General features: G+C 53.2%; 1 protein-coding gene across 1 annotated transcript; it reads right to left on the bottom strand.

Moving 5' to 3' along the window:
• Positions 1-51: 51 nt before the first annotated feature.
• On the bottom strand, positions 52-16,364 carry TGME49_203750 (hypothetical protein). Its single transcript, XM_018779268.1, has 23 exons — positions 14,804-16,364; positions 14,324-14,434; positions 13,569-13,768; positions 12,865-13,021; positions 12,332-12,388; positions 11,935-12,011; positions 11,390-11,442; positions 10,929-11,057; positions 10,360-10,448; positions 9,815-9,878; positions 9,363-9,429; positions 8,455-8,662; positions 7,817-7,899; positions 7,225-7,464; positions 5,831-6,744; positions 5,044-5,403; positions 4,440-4,815; positions 3,946-4,048; positions 3,440-3,720; positions 2,731-2,829; positions 1,905-2,060; positions 1,411-1,488; positions 52-450 (listed from the first exon to the last, which is right to left on the bottom strand). The coding sequence occupies exons 1-23, from the start codon at positions 14,979-14,981 to the stop codon at positions 382-384; spliced, it is 4,149 nt and encodes a 1,382-aa protein (XP_018637340.1). The 5' UTR covers positions 14,982-16,364; the 3' UTR covers positions 52-381.
• Between the last annotated feature and the right edge of the window lie 215 nt (positions 16,365-16,579).

Raw genomic sequence — 16,579 nt, 5'->3', positions numbered from 1 at the left:
ATATATATATATACACATACATACATGCATACATGCAAATACTTCAGAGTAGCCGGCTGCCAGATGCGAGGTGAGGCAGTGGTCCTTTTAAGTTAGAAACAAGGCACGCATTAGCAGGCGTGGATGCACATATTTGTACGAACCGGTCACTCGGTGGAATGATGCCCCTGCTACCGAACGACAGTGTGGATGGTAACCCTAGCGTAAATCCTGGACGGATACTGTGTTGCTGTAGGTAGTTGCATGAGTAGATGTGCCACCTGGAGAAAGAAAACCGTACGAAGGAAAGCAGATCCAAGGGATACAGGATGCCACAGAAGGCAAAAAAAAGGTAAGGAGGGGGGTGAACGGAAAGTGACCACCGCAAAAGTACATGAACGCCTAGCCGGAGCCGACGTCTGCGCTTGATGACGCAGCCTCTAGAAGCCACTGTCGTCGAGCAGCCAGAGCCTGAAAGATACGCAGTGCCACACAGCGAAAAGGGATTTCCCCGAAAACACGAAGAATAACACCGATGCATACGCAACAATTTGGGACACAGCGTTGGAACTAGCCGACTGCCTTGCTGCCCAGTTCAGTAGAGCGTAGCACAGCCACATTGTATTTTCCATTTGCTCCGCGATGTCCCCTACGCCCTGGGCGACGAAGCCGCCCACAATTAACTGCCATCCACTATCCACATTAACTACATTTTGAACATCTTTTTCAGGAACTCCCTAACACTGTGTGGGTACCCAGTTACACATAAGCGCGGCAAGAGGCATATAACATAGATAGTAACATGGTCAAAACTGCATGTAACAAGCGACGCTGCAAAGTACGCGAATGTACAAGAATCCGGTGTGTCACTGTACAACACACGGTCACTACCCCAGGTGGTAGCACGGTGCATCAAAAATCCCCACCGATCAGCCCGGCTGCGACAATTTGCTCCCAAAATATATCGGTATTGGGCATAGCGTTTTCCATACATGGTGGTCTTTCATAACGACGGCCATTCACAAACAGTGAAGCTGTACTTGATGTCTGCATTGATACCGTTCAGCAGCATTCGTTCCCAACAACTACAACGTACGCGTGGCCTCTCTCCGGACCGGTACCGCTCTCCTCTTTCCAATAGTGTATGCGTACGGCATGCCGTTCCTGAGAACTTATCTCACGTTTGTTGCAAATAGATGTTACTATCAGACACACAAAGGGCCTTGCGTTCTAGTGACGTTCATGTGCGCATCTCACAGACGCAGCATATGATGCAAACGTAAGCGGCCTTCCTAACATGCGAATCTGGGGTTCGACCCCGGGGCCAAGCACAGCATTTTGTGAAAAGAACGAGAGACAGTAGACCGGCTTGACTACAACTGCACACCGGTTCCACTGGTAGGGAGTGCATCAGGGATGGTGTCGTCCTACCTTTGAAATACAGGAAAGAATGTGCGCGTAAGAGGCAAGTGCGTCGCGAGCAAGGTTTCTGGCAGCCATGGAAAATGCCTGCATGGACGTTGCAGAATTTGGAAAGCAACGTGAGGAAGCTATACTGCGAATGGCGTTGCGGAGGCACTCTCTTCCTTCACTTTAAGCTTTTCTCGGTGCAATTCGTAACTCGTCCATGCATAGAATGTGGTTGACTGCAACCGAATAGCTTGGAACGGGTAGACAGCTTCATACGCTCATTCACAGAGATCGATAGAAAGGCAGCGAGACAACTCCACTCGAACAAATGCGTGAGCACACAGCGGTTTTTGACATACTACAGAACACTGGAATCGATATATAATAACGTAAACAAGTATAGAAACACCGACTAAGGTGTCGCCATGTCGCCTGGTCACAGCGATCGAGTTACGTAATGTGGGTCCACGACTGTACGACGCTAGCAGCCTCGGCACCTTGTACAAGCGCCGTACCTTAGTCTCTGTAAATGGGAACCGAAGAACCTTTCCTGATCCTCCAAGCTCGACGCTTGTGTTCATCCACCACGCCATATGATGCACGTTCGCATCCCCCTTGTCGTCGCTGTCGTCATCGCTTAGGTCGTCAGCAGCTCTAGCCAGATGCTTAGCCTGAGACACGAAAAAAACCAGCACCACACAAGACACAAAACACACACTATCCACTTTGAGCAACCTGTGTAAGTGAACGACAGGGCCGCGGCTGACTGATCAGCATACTGCGCGGTCTATACAGAAATGCAAGTGCCTACGAACGTATTATTTGATATAGATGCATACGCGGATATTGACAGAGCGTCCACACGGTCTTGCTTGTGTTTGTCCGCAAACGCGTGGTGGACCGTACACGTGAAAACAACCTCGTGATACACTCGTTTACCCTGCCCCAGCTTCTTGAGGTAACATGAAATGGTTCAGCAAGCATCATCGCACAAAGTCTACCTTGTAAGATAACAAAACTCAGAAAAAGAACATTTCTCTGTCTCTCCAGATTCACCGTATTTCGACTGTCACAATCTCTATATCAGTATAGTTCTGTCCCTGTTGGTCTTCCCTTCTTCTTCTTCTTCATTTCTTTACTATATCTTCCAACCGCCGTGTCTATTTCCGAGTTTCTTCTGTCCGCTCTTTGTTCGACCCTCTCTGTGTTTTTTCTTGTCATTTCTCTTCTTTCCCCGCAGTCATCCCTCCTATTCGTCCTTCTCTGTCTCATTGCACTGCGTTTTTCCCAGCGTTTGCCCGCACAACCGGGGGGCTTCCGACATGGCATTGCATCCCTCACCTCTGCTTGGACCTCTTCCAAGTCGATGATGAATAACGCGATTTTCTTTAAAATAGCTTGGCGCATTCTCTCTTCCTCCTTCTTACTCCCTCCCGAGGTCTGCAAATGCACGCAAGCATAACGAGGATGAAAAAGGATCATTCGGAAATTATGCATAATACCTTTGCTGGAGATCACCGTTAGACTACACGCTCACACCCTTGTGCTACTCCAGTGATAAACGTATAGGTGCAACTGCGTCCACAACCTTGAGACGCATCTGTTTTCTCTCTCGGTTGCTCCAACTTCGTAAACAGGATGTGCATTCACGACCTTCAAAATCATATACACAACAATATATCTCGACGACTGCATGAGCCAGACGTTTTCCCCGCGATTTAAACGTTTCTTCGCGGAGGCATAACAAAGGTCATGGCGTGCATAGAAGCACACAGCACTACTCTGATAGCCCGACACACCTGAAACAAGGGGCAGCCGGAAAAACCACAACCGTCTACGGTTACCTAGCACACTCGCATCTGTGCTTATATGCGAGCACGCATTCATGTATACATATTGTAAGTATAGACGTGCGCGTATGCGAGTTTTCATGAATGTATCATGCAGGCGCCTGCATCATGGGCGGCTAAAAAGGCGCCGAAGAGTATGTATGTGCTCTCTGCGTTTTGCCTCAAGTTGAGGTTCCGTCTCTCAGACATGACGAACGTACGAGGGCGTTGCGGATTGCTGCAGCGGCCGTCGCGAGGGGGAATTTAGCAAACGAAGCCAGGATATAGAAGGCATCCCAAATGGGTAGAACGCATCTGTCTTCTCGGCTGTCCTCGTTTGTGTCTGCCCGCGCGTCTCCGTCTGCACGACACCCTTTCTTGCGTTCCTTCTCTTCGCTTGCCGTTTGCCGCTCAAACTTCTCCCGCCTTGTCCTTCCAAAACGCGCACCGAGAAAGGCCGCAAACCCGTGGCGTATCGACCGCAGGGAAACGGCGAAGAGCGCTGACGACCACACAGCCAAATGCAAACGACAATATAACACAACAGGACTTGAGTCGCCCTGGAGGAAAGACTGGTGTTTCCAGAAAATGTCCACTTCACTCCAGAACGCTAGATTCACGAATCAGAACAGGGATCTAGTAGACTCTGTGTACCCACACAAAATCACGGACATGCGCGTATGCACGGACACACAAATAGGTTGGCTTCATTATCATTCGGCCTCACCTGACGCGCCACGCACAAAGCTGTCGAGGCTGACGAGGAAGCTGCTAGACTCGGCGGTCTCCTCACTCTCCACAGTGCCGCACCCCACGTGCTGCTTCCTGGCCTGAAGACAACACAGACCACATCCCGTCCTGCTCGTGAAAAGTGTAAGCCAGGACTGGATGAAAAGGCGATTAATCGGCGTAGACATCCCACCCGCCCGCGGAGATACTTATTTGCGAGGCGACACACAGACGCTCACGGTTTCCTGTACCTCTCCAGCAGGCGCGTGCGGTACCGAAGTTGTCCACTATCATTGTCCGAAGCGTTGCCCATCACTACAACAAGGACGCACAGTGAACCGCGCAGAGCCTCTCCAGGAGATCAACACTGGCATACAAAACCGTCTACGGATGCCTGCACAAGAGTTATGCATAATAGTTGTACGTGCAAACATATATATATATATATATATATATATATAGTTTTTTGTTGCGTTTGCATCTGGAGTTTACTGTTCGAGAGTTTTGAAGGACGTTCTGAGACGCATCGAGCATGTCAACGCCGTGCATCCAAACGCTGAGGAGCGGCTCAGCACCGCTTCGATTTGGTCGCGGTGCTGTCCCCTCCGTCAGGGCGCATCCAGTCGGGAGCGTTGCCCCCAACGACGGCCAGCCTACAACGACACCCGATAAAGAAGAAGATGGCGAAAAGACAGGGGTAGATGCCGAACTGGGGGCAGACAGAGAACAGCTGGAAGGGCACCGAGAAGACGGGGTGGATCCCAATTCGGAAAGCTCCTCTCTCAGGTGATGGCAAACGGAGGAAAGAGTGACCGGCGAGGGGAACGCTGATGGCGGGAGGAGGCTGAGGAGGGTTAGTCGACGCATGCTGTGAATGAGAACAGAACAAAGCAGGTATGAAGATGTTGGAACTTGTTCGATACGGACGTTGCGCTGTCAATAAACGCAGTATGCGACAAGGTCCGGGGGACTGCACAGAAGGAAAGAGCAACCAACTATGCCCTCCCATCATCTGGAAGCACACGTCACGAGCTACTTTGCGTCGCTCAGCGAAATGCAGAAAAGGTTAAAGTACCAACTCAGAGAAAACACGCACCGAATGCGCTTGGGAATGCCTTCGATAAGGCGAGTCATAACCTCGGTGGCCTTGCTCGTTCGGAGTGCATTTCCGCCACCAATCGCATTGCCTGTAGCGTTTGTTTCTTCGGTCCAGTCAGGGCCATACAGGGAGCACAATAATTGTTCCTCTCGTTCTCCTTGGCAGGCAACACTGCGTGCTTCACAGTCCGTTGCTGCTGTTGATGAGCCGCTATCGCCACGTTCTGCGCTCGAAGACGACGACGCCAGAGAATGGACAAGACGAAGAAAGTCAGGGGACCGACAGCGAGGCAGGGCCTCCAGTGCCTCGGCCGCAATGAGGCGAGCAGGCGCAACAGGCGTCCACGGATTTGCGAGTCTGCATGCAAATGAACGAGAGCAGCAAAACGAGACCCATACTTGCGTGGAGTTGACACTCAAGATCCAGCGTGCCCGGGAAAAAGGACCGTTCAAGCTATTTTAGTTTTGGGACAGAGACACATGGAGAGCCCCAACGCGTTCTCCCTCCTGGACTGAAGAGTAAGACATATGTGTACATAAGGATAACCCTGGCATTTGATAAGTTGATGTATTTTACATCCGTCGGGATGGGCGCCGGTCCATACGCTTATGTGGCCATCCTTCGGCATGAATATATATATATATATATATAGCTGGAGAGACGGTGAGCGGCGGGAGTGCGAAAGGTAGACTAAGTATGCAAAGACAATATAGAAGAATCATGAGCAAGTGGAAAACGGTACGAAATGGTGAAGCGAGGATGTCTTGAGTAGAGCAGTCCTCACGTTTGGCTTGCGACGACCGCGCGTTCGAGGGCCTCTGCGGCCTGGACGAACGGTACCTCATTGCCAGCCCTATTGATCGCCTCCACCTGCTGCGCGGCGCCGTCCACTCTCGGCTCTTCGCGTTTCGTTGTCTCTGCCCGATGGAGGCAAAGCGACCGCTGGATAGGGTCGCTGAGGTGGCGGACTCGAGAGGAAGAGAACGTCGGAAGAGAAAGATTTAGGGCGACGGTTTCTTTGTCGAGACACAACAACCCCAGTCGCGCGGTCTTCGGTTCCGCCTCTGCACCATCCGTGGCAAGCAGCGACAAGGCGAGGGAGGTGAGATCCGCAGAGAAGCCACTGGCCCCTGCACGGGCCGCTCGCCTGGACGCCGAAAAGAGGAGCAGGAGTGCAGACACGGAGGACGGCGAGGCCGTGAACGACCGGTGTTGTCGACAGGCCAGGCAGTAGGAGAACTCATGAAGCGAGACAGAACTCGGAGGCGGGGCAGAGGCGCAGAGCGGCTGAGACAACGTGGCGTCGAGGTCGACGAGGGAAGTGAAGAGCGATGAGGAAGTGAGCGGCTGAATGAACAGAAACTCCGGAATCGCCGAGTAGGTGCCTTCTTCGAACGAAGCGATCAAGGCATCGGAGAGGGAATTGGTGTTTTCCTCATTGCCGTCTTGAATTAACCTCGAGAACGACACAACGTCAGGGCTCGCGCCATAGTCCACGAGAGGCAAAGCGTGGGGGAACCCAAGAGAAAACAACATGACATTTTTGATATCCAAAGACGAAAAGAATAAGCGGCGACTCGTCTCAACTAGCCCCATGCACCCGGTGAGCCACAGGAGCAAAGCCCTGAAAGCCGGTGACGCGTGAGTCGATGCGGGCGACGCCGAAGACGCAGGCGCGGGTTGTCTGGACGCCACCTCCTGGAGGAAGCACGAGCAGCAGCAGAAGGACAAGAAAAAAAGAAACGATGACAACGTGTGAGGACGTGCACGCCGGCGCGCAGGCCCGCCACGCGACATGGAGGAAAAAAAGGAACAACGTGGACGCGACAGGGGGAGCGATACTCCGAGGATGAGAGAAGGCAAAGGGACGCCGCACGGAACAGACGAAAGGGAGAATGCCGGAGGAGAAGCCAAGAGATATACGGCGCCGGAAAAACGGAAGACAGAACCAAAGGGACAGTTGACGCGCGTCAGAATGCCCGGTGGTTGGCGAGTGCCGATCAACGATCACCACTGCTGAGTGGACTCAGGGAGCTGAAAGAAAGGGGGAAGGTAACTGCAGTTGGGACTCCCTCCGACTAGATTTAGGGAATACGCTACAGTAACACAGCGATAAGAAGTCGAAGTGAGGTAGTTGACAGTGACACAAACAAGACGTGTGCGACGTCCAAGTCTTACGGAAGAAAGCAGCGTGAGTGCTGCGAAGAAGAACCTTCGCTGAGCGAGAGGCTCCACAGCTTCGTCCTTCATATCTTCTTCTTCAGCCGTTTTGCCTTCTCCCACAAGTTCTGCCTGGCCGGGGGCGGGTGCGGGTGTGTCTCTTCCTCCAAGCTGGCACACGTGGTGATCGAAAAGCAGCAGCACGTCGACCGTGAGGAGAAGCAGGTCGTCCGCCACGTCGCTTATCTCTGGAGCCGCCTGCATTTTACACACGCATGCAGTTTCACGAAAAAGAAGAGCATCGTGTCAACAACCAGACCGGTAAGTGGACAGAAGGCGAAGACGATAAAACCGGAGCAGAGAAGACCGAGAAGCCGCAGAGTGCAAGACCGAAGACCGTAGGAAATCGAATCAAAGACGGCTTCCGCCCGCCCGCAAACCAACGCGAAGCAGACGGAGGCCGCGGCACGAAAAGAGGACAACCGCTGGTGAAGGCGAGTGGGCAGAACTGGAACGGAAACAGGTCGAGAAGACGGCTCACACGAGCTTGTCAGTCAAGGCAAACGGATAAGGGAGAAAAACAGAGAAACACATGGAGTTTTGCGCTTACGCTGTGAAGATCAGAACGCAGTTGAACCCATGCTGTTACGGCCGCAGCGCTAGAAGAGGAGACAACTTTGTAGCGGCCGAGAGCTGGAGAGCAGAGGGAAACCGAACGACGAGCACAAGCGGGAAAAACTCGCGTTTCGTGCCGTTCCAAATAGACAGACAACTTGGTGCTGGAGGCTCGCGTGGCAACGTGCATCACACACATATGTCTTGAAAAAGGCTCTCAGGCGATATCTGTTCAGTGGATCCCCAGATTGTAGAAGCAAGTTCACGTGCAGTCCTGGTGATGGTTCTGTCTTTGTCGGATCCACTTGCCTTCCTGTTTCTCTTAGTCAGCGCCTTCGTGCAGTGCATTCAACGGCCCATCCAGCCAGACCAATGCCTTTCTGCACTGAGCGAGTCCACCGTAGTGTCTCAGCGAGACACCTTCGCCCATATACGGGTACATTTACAGTTCACATGCAGTGCAGAAAGCAGTGTAAAACGCGGCAGGAAGGCGAATCCTTTCATGCTCGTGCGGGTCCTACTTCTCGCCATTTGCATGGACGAACGGGTGTGCAGAGATACGGGCACAGCGCCAGAGAAGTGAATATGCACCGGAAGAGGAAGGACGACGGACACCGACGACACAACGCTTACCATGGAGGAGTTTTTCGAGGCACACGAATCTCTTGAGAGGCTTCGTAAGCTGCGAGAAGCTCTGACGTTTTGCGTCCTTCTGCTCATTGTCTGCCGCTGCGAGCATCTGACCTTCCCTCATTCTCGCCAACTGCTTTTCCACTGCTTCCTTCCACGGCCCATGCAGAGACTCTAGGGCTGTCAAGCACATCTCCCGCATTGACGACGGCTGCACAAGGAAAGCAGCTCATGCACATCTGCATGTGGAGACAACTGATCTCAAATGCCCCAGCTCCAGGGATTTTGAGAGGCTGTATATCTATCTATCTATCTATCTCTCGCTATATATATATATATACATACATACATACATCGTTGCCACGTATGTGACATCGAGCATTGAGCCATGTGCATTTACAGCCTTGTCACAAATGCCTGCATGTATTGATGGAAATATTGAAGAACTGTCTGCCGCCGCTGAGAATCAGTAACCATACGTCCATGCTCAGGCGAATGCATGAATATACTCAACGTATTCCTGTCGAACTATGTATCACCGGGAAGCGTTCTGACCAGGCAGGCACGTGACCTGATAGACGCATACGCAGACATATAGACCGAGACCACCGGCGACCATTTAGGCTACTCATCCGCGAACGGATATGTTTAAGGTGCATGCATGCGAAAGTGTGGATACATCCCGGCTGCTTCTGACACGAATTCCAAACGGTCTTCCACTGCATAAGGAACGCATACAGAAGGATCGACCAAGACACACTTCGCAACACAGTCAAAGGACGTGAACGAAAGAAATGCGGTCGGGGGCACCAGTAGCGATATGCACCGCTGACTGCCGGGTAAATTGAGAGAAAGAACAGCATGCAGAGAGATAGAACCGGCTGAATGTACGACCTGCGACTTCCACTTACGCAACAACCGAGAAGACTGCGGAGGGTCGAGAAGGAACGGGAGTCGTGTCCGTGAGTCGTCACGAAGCTGCTCACGCAAAGACAGTGTAAACATGGAGGAAAAACACTATGAGCCTCTACAGGCGGAAGCCGGCAGCCAACATCGCCAGACGAAGGAACCGGTCGGTCGCCATGAGGAACGCCACGCGGTCACAGCAGCCTGCCCAAGGGAGCGACACGAGACAATGACAGAGTTGCCGTCTCGAACGCCACTGGTACAGCCTTTCACGTCTGCGAAATGATAAGCAAGAATACGGACGGTAGGTGGGACCGCGCGACAGGGGCGAAAACATTGATACAAGAGACCCCACAAGCGGCCAAGGCCTGAAAGGAAGAAGACCGCCCGCGTGTGCCAAGAGACCAAATGGAAGCAAAAATGGGAGTGAAATCACGACCCGCCGGGAAGGAAATACCTGACGATCTCCGAGATGCACGCCGACCGCGCAGGTTCGGTCCAGGCTTGATGAAGGCGTTCGTCTGCAGGGTAAAGCACATTGCGTAGAATACAGAAAATTATGTCTTGGGAGACGAGAGTGAGACCGAAGGGGAGAGGAAAGGACCGACGTTAAAAGTCACGCCGCACTACCATACCCATTCAGAGGCGACTATTATCAGTTGCAACACTCCGGATGTCGAACGGCGTTACCTTTCCACCTCGTTCACACCCTTTCAGCGGGTCGTCTTATTGACGATATGTTCACCTAACAATCCTGGGAGCCATAAGAGACCTTTCATAACACCCTCAGTTCTCCCACCCTAGTCACGGACTTCAGAAAACAGATTCACGATGAACACGGCACAGACCATACCATCGGAGTACTCCAAGTGAACTTCGCACTCAAAGCCACCAAAGGCCGATTCCCCAGTGCAGACGCACTGAATGTTACAGGCAACCCTCAGGCTGAGAAGAGTGGGCGTCCGTCCAGAACAATGATTCGGAGACGCTCGAGCGACTCACCTGTCCAAGATTTGTCAGACAAGGAGCCCCCGAAGAAGCGAAGGGCCCGCAAACGGTGAAGCGAAAGAAGCGCCTGGCTTGCCTCGAACCTGCAGTGGACACGTCGAGAACAAGGAGCAATAAACCACCGGGATGTGAGTCAGAGGCAAACCATCGAGGGGGGGAAAGCCAATCTGAGAACACCGGAACCCAGCAACGGACAAAATACACAATACATCCTCAGGGGGTTTACAGAGAGACAGACGTGGAGGGCAGCGAAGGAAAGGGCAGAAGGAAACCCAGAGACATATTCACATCTTCCGTGGAGCCTTTTATGCACGCTGTCTTCTTGTAAGCCATTGTTTCCTGCGGAGTTTAGTGTTGGTTGGCGCGCGCGATTGTTGGATTGACAGGGGGTACGAGTTTCGGCATCCCGTCCCTTCCTTTTCTATGTGTCATCTCCGCAGTTTCAGATGCACTGTCACATCCGGTTTCTGCTGTCATTCGCTCATCTAATTGTCTGTCGTGCTTCAATGCGTCAGGGCTCTCTTGTTGACTCGCCCCATGATGGCGCGCGCCTGCCGACTCACGACGTTTGCTTCTCCGCCTCCCACTTCTCCTTCCACGGAGTAAGGCAGGCGTTCCCGGTGCCCACATTCTCAGCTTCGAGACTGAGACCTAGTCGGATGCAGTTCTCGGCGAACAAGGTGTTAAAGGGCCTGTCGTGGAAAAAGGCACACGACGGACCGAAGTCCGGAAGATATCCACAAGAAACGAGTGGCGAGTGTCTGCGTGATGTGCATGGAAGTTATCAACCCTTAGATGTTCTCGTGCACAAAAGAAAAGGTTCCAGACTTGGGAGAAGATGAGATTAGTTCACTGACGAAACCGCCGCGCGTGGGCACATGGACATAGTGGGCGAGCCGTCAAGCAGGCGAAAGTGCGTGAGCGCGTCTGACTCAGCTCACAAATCGCTCTCCACGGGAGATCGTGAGCATTTGCGACGTTCCTGTCCACGCGCAACGAAGAGACACCCTGTCCTCGAACCTACTGTTCGTCGAGCAGTTTCTCCGAGATTTGAAAAGCCTCCAGAACTCGTCCACCCTGCAAGCAGAAGAAGCAAATCACGCGTGGACGGTATAGAGCCAGCTGGACGCGACACGACGAGGCAACATGGAGGCAAATAACGGCACCAGGTACCCATTTGGAGCGTTTGATCATTCACATTGTCACGTAGTCGCCTACTTTGGCGACAGTCGCTCTTGCGCATGTATGTATCTACGTGTATATATATATGGGCGCCGGCCAACGAAGCCTAGGAGATTGGAGTTCACGTATTTACCAGGCTATAAACATTGGCATCCGACGTGCACATAGTCCCGTGTTCACACATCAGGACTGCCATGCGTGTCGTCCCACTGAGGCAGTGTCGCCAGACGTAGGCTTGCATGCAGAGGTCCACAGTCGCCGAATATTTGGAAAGGCGGAGGTCGCAACAGGGATGGGGATCCCGCATGAGGTGACAGAAAGAGAGGAGACGCGCGACGAAGAGAAAGGCAAAGGAAAACGGAAGGAGCGAACACTCCCTTCTCTTACCTCCAGAAGCAGCTGAAGTCTCAGAGCCAACTCTTCCCCGGGAACCAGGCAAAGATCGTTGTGGGCAGCAAGCAGGTCTGTCAAAATGCGTCGAGCAAGCAATCAAAGCGCACATTAATTCACACGCGTCCTATCTGCGTGTCTGCACCGTCAGCTATACTCATGTGCTCTTTGTCATCCTGTTCCCAGTCACCTCATCCCGTTCTCCCGCCCCCCCTCATCTTCCACAGGTTCTTGAACGCTTTTGTCCCTGTTGTGCATCATCCTCATCTTAGCCTCCTTTCTTTCTCTCCTCGAACTCCCGAGCCTCACGTAGTTCTCCACCCTTCGCCGATCCCAACCTTTCAGTCTCAAATGGCCCGCTCCGTTCTCCCGCGCCTTTGCTGCCGCTGCTCACCCAGGGCCTCGCCGTATTGGCCGTTCTGGCGCAGCACAGACAGCATCAGAATCAAGCCTGAAGCACCACAGGGAACCGCGGAGCGAGAGGCGACCGAGGTGGAATTGCAAGTTTGCCACGAGACCCAAAACGGACAACCAGGCGAGGTCGTGCAGCCGAGCAGACACGGATGAGCATCGCTTGGACCTGAGCTGCGCCTCCACGTTCAAGTGGAGACCAAAACAGAAGGAACAGGGCATACATTCACTCCGAGCGAGAAGTCCTTGCGTCGCTTGCTGGCACCTGGCAGAGCTCCTGTAAGCCTCGTGGACCCATGGCAGACTGCACGACGCAGTTAAGCGCGAATCAACGCATTGCAACTACGTCCTACACACTCTTTCGTAACGGGGGCTCTTCCCGTCACACACAGGTTTCTTCTCCCCCACTTCTTCATGCACGTCTGGCTTGTTTGCCACACCGTCCCTCCGCTCCGTTGGCGGTTTTTATCGGATCCAGCCTGCTTGCGACTTTCGTTGCTGCCAGCCGCGTCCTACGTGCATAATTGTCGCGTCGTTCACAACAGCCCTCGGCGGTGCTCATGAGCTGCGCCGAATAGTGGCTGTCCTCAGACATCGAAGGCTCAAGTGCTGGGAGCTTTGCCATCAGCTTCGCCGCCAGCGCCCAAGTGGCCTTTGAGACGGGCGACGCGTCCTGGCAACACAAGGGTGAGAAAAGACCCTTTGGGGGCGAGGGGGAATTGAGCCCGAAGAGAGCGGATTATTCGAGGTAAAGACACGCAGTGCGCATGGCCACGCGCTTGAAAGCCACCAAGTGCCCAAACACTTGCAGCACAGTGGGCAGGCGAAACGTGGAAAGCTTTTCAGCGCTGAAGCTACATCTCTATCTACATCAGAACGAACAGACACATATGCAGATATAGATACATGGATAGATCGATTGAAGGATGGGTCTCTACAGGTACGCAGACGTGGATGGAGGGAGACACGTCCTTCACAGGAAACCAAGCAAGTGCATTTGTGACTCTTTGTATTCACACGTCTATACGGTGAGAGACAACAGCAATCACAGACGCACTGCACTATTTGTTCGTGTGTAGAGAAGATAGAAACTCGTTAAGGGTCAGCACAGGTTATCGGCCTCAAGAATTAGCATTCACGTACAGCTACGGTAACTGTTGTGGTTAAGTAGCGGTTATCCTTTCCTCGAGTCAGTGGCTGGCCAACTTGGCTCGACTCACGTGCAGAAGCATACAGACGAGTGCCCACTGGAGGTATCTGGGATTTTTGAATCTGCTGAAGAGGCGTAGTGCGGAGGGTAGGAGCCGCTCGAAGTGCCCCGTCGTCGAAGCGGCGACCGCATCCAGAAAGGCTGTCACTTCTTCTGTCTCCTCCAGGGGGGGATAGCGTCGTGAGTCGATTCGAGACGGAGGCAGATAGTCTGCAAACAGACGTCGAACGCTGGGGCATGAGATGGGCGGCGTGGAAGTCGACACGAGCACCCAATGCCAGTCAACTCAACAGGCGCCTCACGCTGGCATGCATCCAAGAGTGAACATGTCCTGCTTGCATCCCAGAACAGACAATCTTGAAAGGAACGAAAATCCCACAGGAAGGGGAGAAAACAACCACGATCTATTCTAACGAGACACAGACCAACAGGAGACTGGAGAAGAGGTAGCCCCATCGTGGCAAGAAGGCTGTAGTAGTAGGAAACGCTCTCCACCGCCTCGACAAGACACAAAGGAATTTCATCTCGAGAAAAAAGCCACAAGACACGCAGATCCAACGTTTCGCGCCAGTGCACAAAGGTGCACCGCCAAGATCCTCTGCCGGCTCCTTGTCTCCACTCCAGGTACGTTCCATACAGCAACCAGGGAAAGACCTTCTGATTTCCTTGAACCGAGTTACGTCTTGAATCATCTTTCCTCCCTTCACTTGGATTTCGCTGCGCCTGTATGCAGTGTCGCTCGCCTGAATGCATCTGTAGACTTACATATCTCTCGGAGTTCCTTGAACGCGACTGAACAGAGACGGGCAGTCTCGTCGTCCTTCTCCACTGCCCGCTCGACTTCTCGGGCAAGCGTCACAGCGTCTCTCTCCTGGCCTGTGCACAGAGCAACGCATACGCGCAGCCGGTGGCAGAAAATCCCGAAACCCCCGCGAACGGTAGCAACACATCCACGCAAGAAGCTACAGCAGAACGTGCCAGTGAAAGAAAAAAGGGAATAGAAACCTTTGACCGACAACGATGCTGTTCGTCTCTTGTGTCTGCCCAACGATTCCTAGCGCATGCGACCTGGGCAGACGTGACCTGAGGCTAGGCGACCTGGACCCTTGGGTGGATGGAGAATTCGCAGAGCTGCATGCGATAAGAAGACACCAACTCACGACCCGTGTGAAGAGTCCACCGCAAGCAGATGCATGTTGCAGAGGTCGGCAGAGACCGTGCACACTCGGGGAAAGAGCCACGCACCGTCTCGAGCGAGAGCGATAGCTCTGAGGGCCTTCAAGGCGAGGCCTTGGGCCTCGCCTGGAGCGCCTTTCGACTTCTTGAGGAGATTCTGAGACGCCAGGCGCGCCGCCTGCTTGTTCTCGCCTGCGTCGAGCGCAGCGCGAATCTGGTCGCGAGCCTTGCGCGACGCAGTCGCCATGACAACGAGGTAAGAACCGAAAGAGAAGAGGAAAACAGAAAGGAAAAGCGAAAATGGAAAACGGGGAAAGGTGAGGAGCAAGGGATGCACGATGCGGCACGAGGTGCGCCACAAGGACGACCGCGAAGGCGGAAGGAAGCCCGAAGGTAGAAGACTTTTAGGGCTCGCCCAGAGTCACCGGCGAGTCGTGAAGACGAGGTTACGATGGATCTCGCAAAACCGAAGCGGCGACAATAAAACAGAGAAATCCGGCAGAAGGAGTGAAAGCACACTGAGAAGAAGAAGAGTGCTTTCAGACAAGGTAGCCCATGAAACAAAGGGTGACAGGCAGCAGAAGAGACACAGTCAACGATCTGCACCCAGTTGAAAAGGTAACGTGAGGGCGCCTGGAGAAGCAAACGCACTTGGGGGCACCAGACCTGTTAGACGATGGTTACGGTTGCACGCAAGGACAGTTAGAAGGACATGGCAAGAATCCTTCGGGGACTCTTCACAGATGTCGCCAGTATATTTCACACCCTGGGCAAGCGGCGCGACCTTCGTCAGGCGTTTACAGGCTCGGTAGGCGACGTAGGGAGGTCTTTTCACCACATCAAAGTCTCAGAACAGGCTACACCGACGATGACTTGAACTGGAACGCGGGCTTCCTTAGAACAAAAGGAAGCCTCAGCTCAGCGAAATGATCTCGCGCATTTTAAAAGCTCTTCTCTAGACTGACTGTTGTCTAGAAGCAGACTGCGTTCGATGCAAGGCGTCGTTCCGCGTTTCAATTCCGTCTCCTCTGGCTTGCCTTCTGGGCTGAGAGCAGCCGGGGCGGGTCTCCACAGCTGCTTGGTCACTTGCCATTAAAAAGCTGGCAGCTTGTCAAATTGTCTGCGGAGGCTGACGAAGCGCCGCCCTCTGGCTTCTATGCAGACATCGATCCTGTGAAAAGACGAGCGAGAACCACCGCTTCGTTCCGTTTACCTTCCGCACCCAACATCAGTGTGGACAAGCCGATTCCGTAAGACCGCGACGAATCCTGAGTCTACGTTCGGAGACGAATCCTCCGGAAAGGCCATGGAGAGGTCCGTTGGCGTCGCCACTTTCGCTAAAACAAAATCGGCGATTGAAACGCGGGCCGCATGAGACCTGGGTATGTGTGTGTCACACTCATCGAATGCGAGGCAGTCAACGATGCCTCTAAACAGGTCCAACAGTCGGAGGCCTCCCACCGGCTCAACTTGCACGGAAAGGGGGAAATACGTTCTTAGTTCTCATCCGAGAGACAAATACTCACTGTGTGCGTTTTTAAAGTCACGCACGCTTGCATCTCAACCAGAAAGATGAAGATCAAGAGTAGGATGACCGGGACGACACGTGGGTGGCGGGCTTCAGTACGGTGTGTATAGTCGGAAGGGCAGAAACAAGAGAGAAGCGATGAAGTGGCGGTATATATGAGAGGATATACGGTAAAACAATGGGTGATGCTCCTACGCTGGGGAATCTCTGCAGCATTCGTTGCGTAGAGAAAACCGCCTTCTCATTGACGGGCATGTCGATGCATGCGAAGCTGTAGATTATCTGGCGCATGCAACGCGAAAATTCCGCAACCAGTC

The sequence above is a fragment of the Toxoplasma gondii genome, chromosome VIIa, assembly GCF_000006565.2.
Source record: "Toxoplasma gondii ME49 chromosome VIIa, whole genome shotgun sequence".
Classification (NCBI taxonomy): domain Eukaryota; phylum Apicomplexa; class Conoidasida; order Eucoccidiorida; family Sarcocystidae; genus Toxoplasma; species Toxoplasma gondii.
The sequence above is the reverse complement of the archived record's forward strand: the minus strand, read 5'-3'. Positions and strand labels throughout refer to the sequence as shown.

Bases quoted from the DNA above. Each gene is read 5' to 3' on its own strand.
- TGME49_203750 (XM_018779268.1), bottom strand. From the start codon at position 14,981: ATGGCGACTGCGTCGCGCAAGGCTCGCGACCAGATTCGCGCTGCGCTC. The intron at 13,769-14,323 runs GTAAGTCTACAG...GTCTGTTTGCAG, and splicing joins CAAGGAACTCCGAGAGATAT to ACTATCTGCCTCCGTCTCGA. The intron at 8,663-9,362 runs GTAAGTGGAAGT...TTCCTTGTGCAG, and splicing joins GCAGTCTTCTCGGTTGTTGC to CCGTCGTCAATGCGGGAGAT.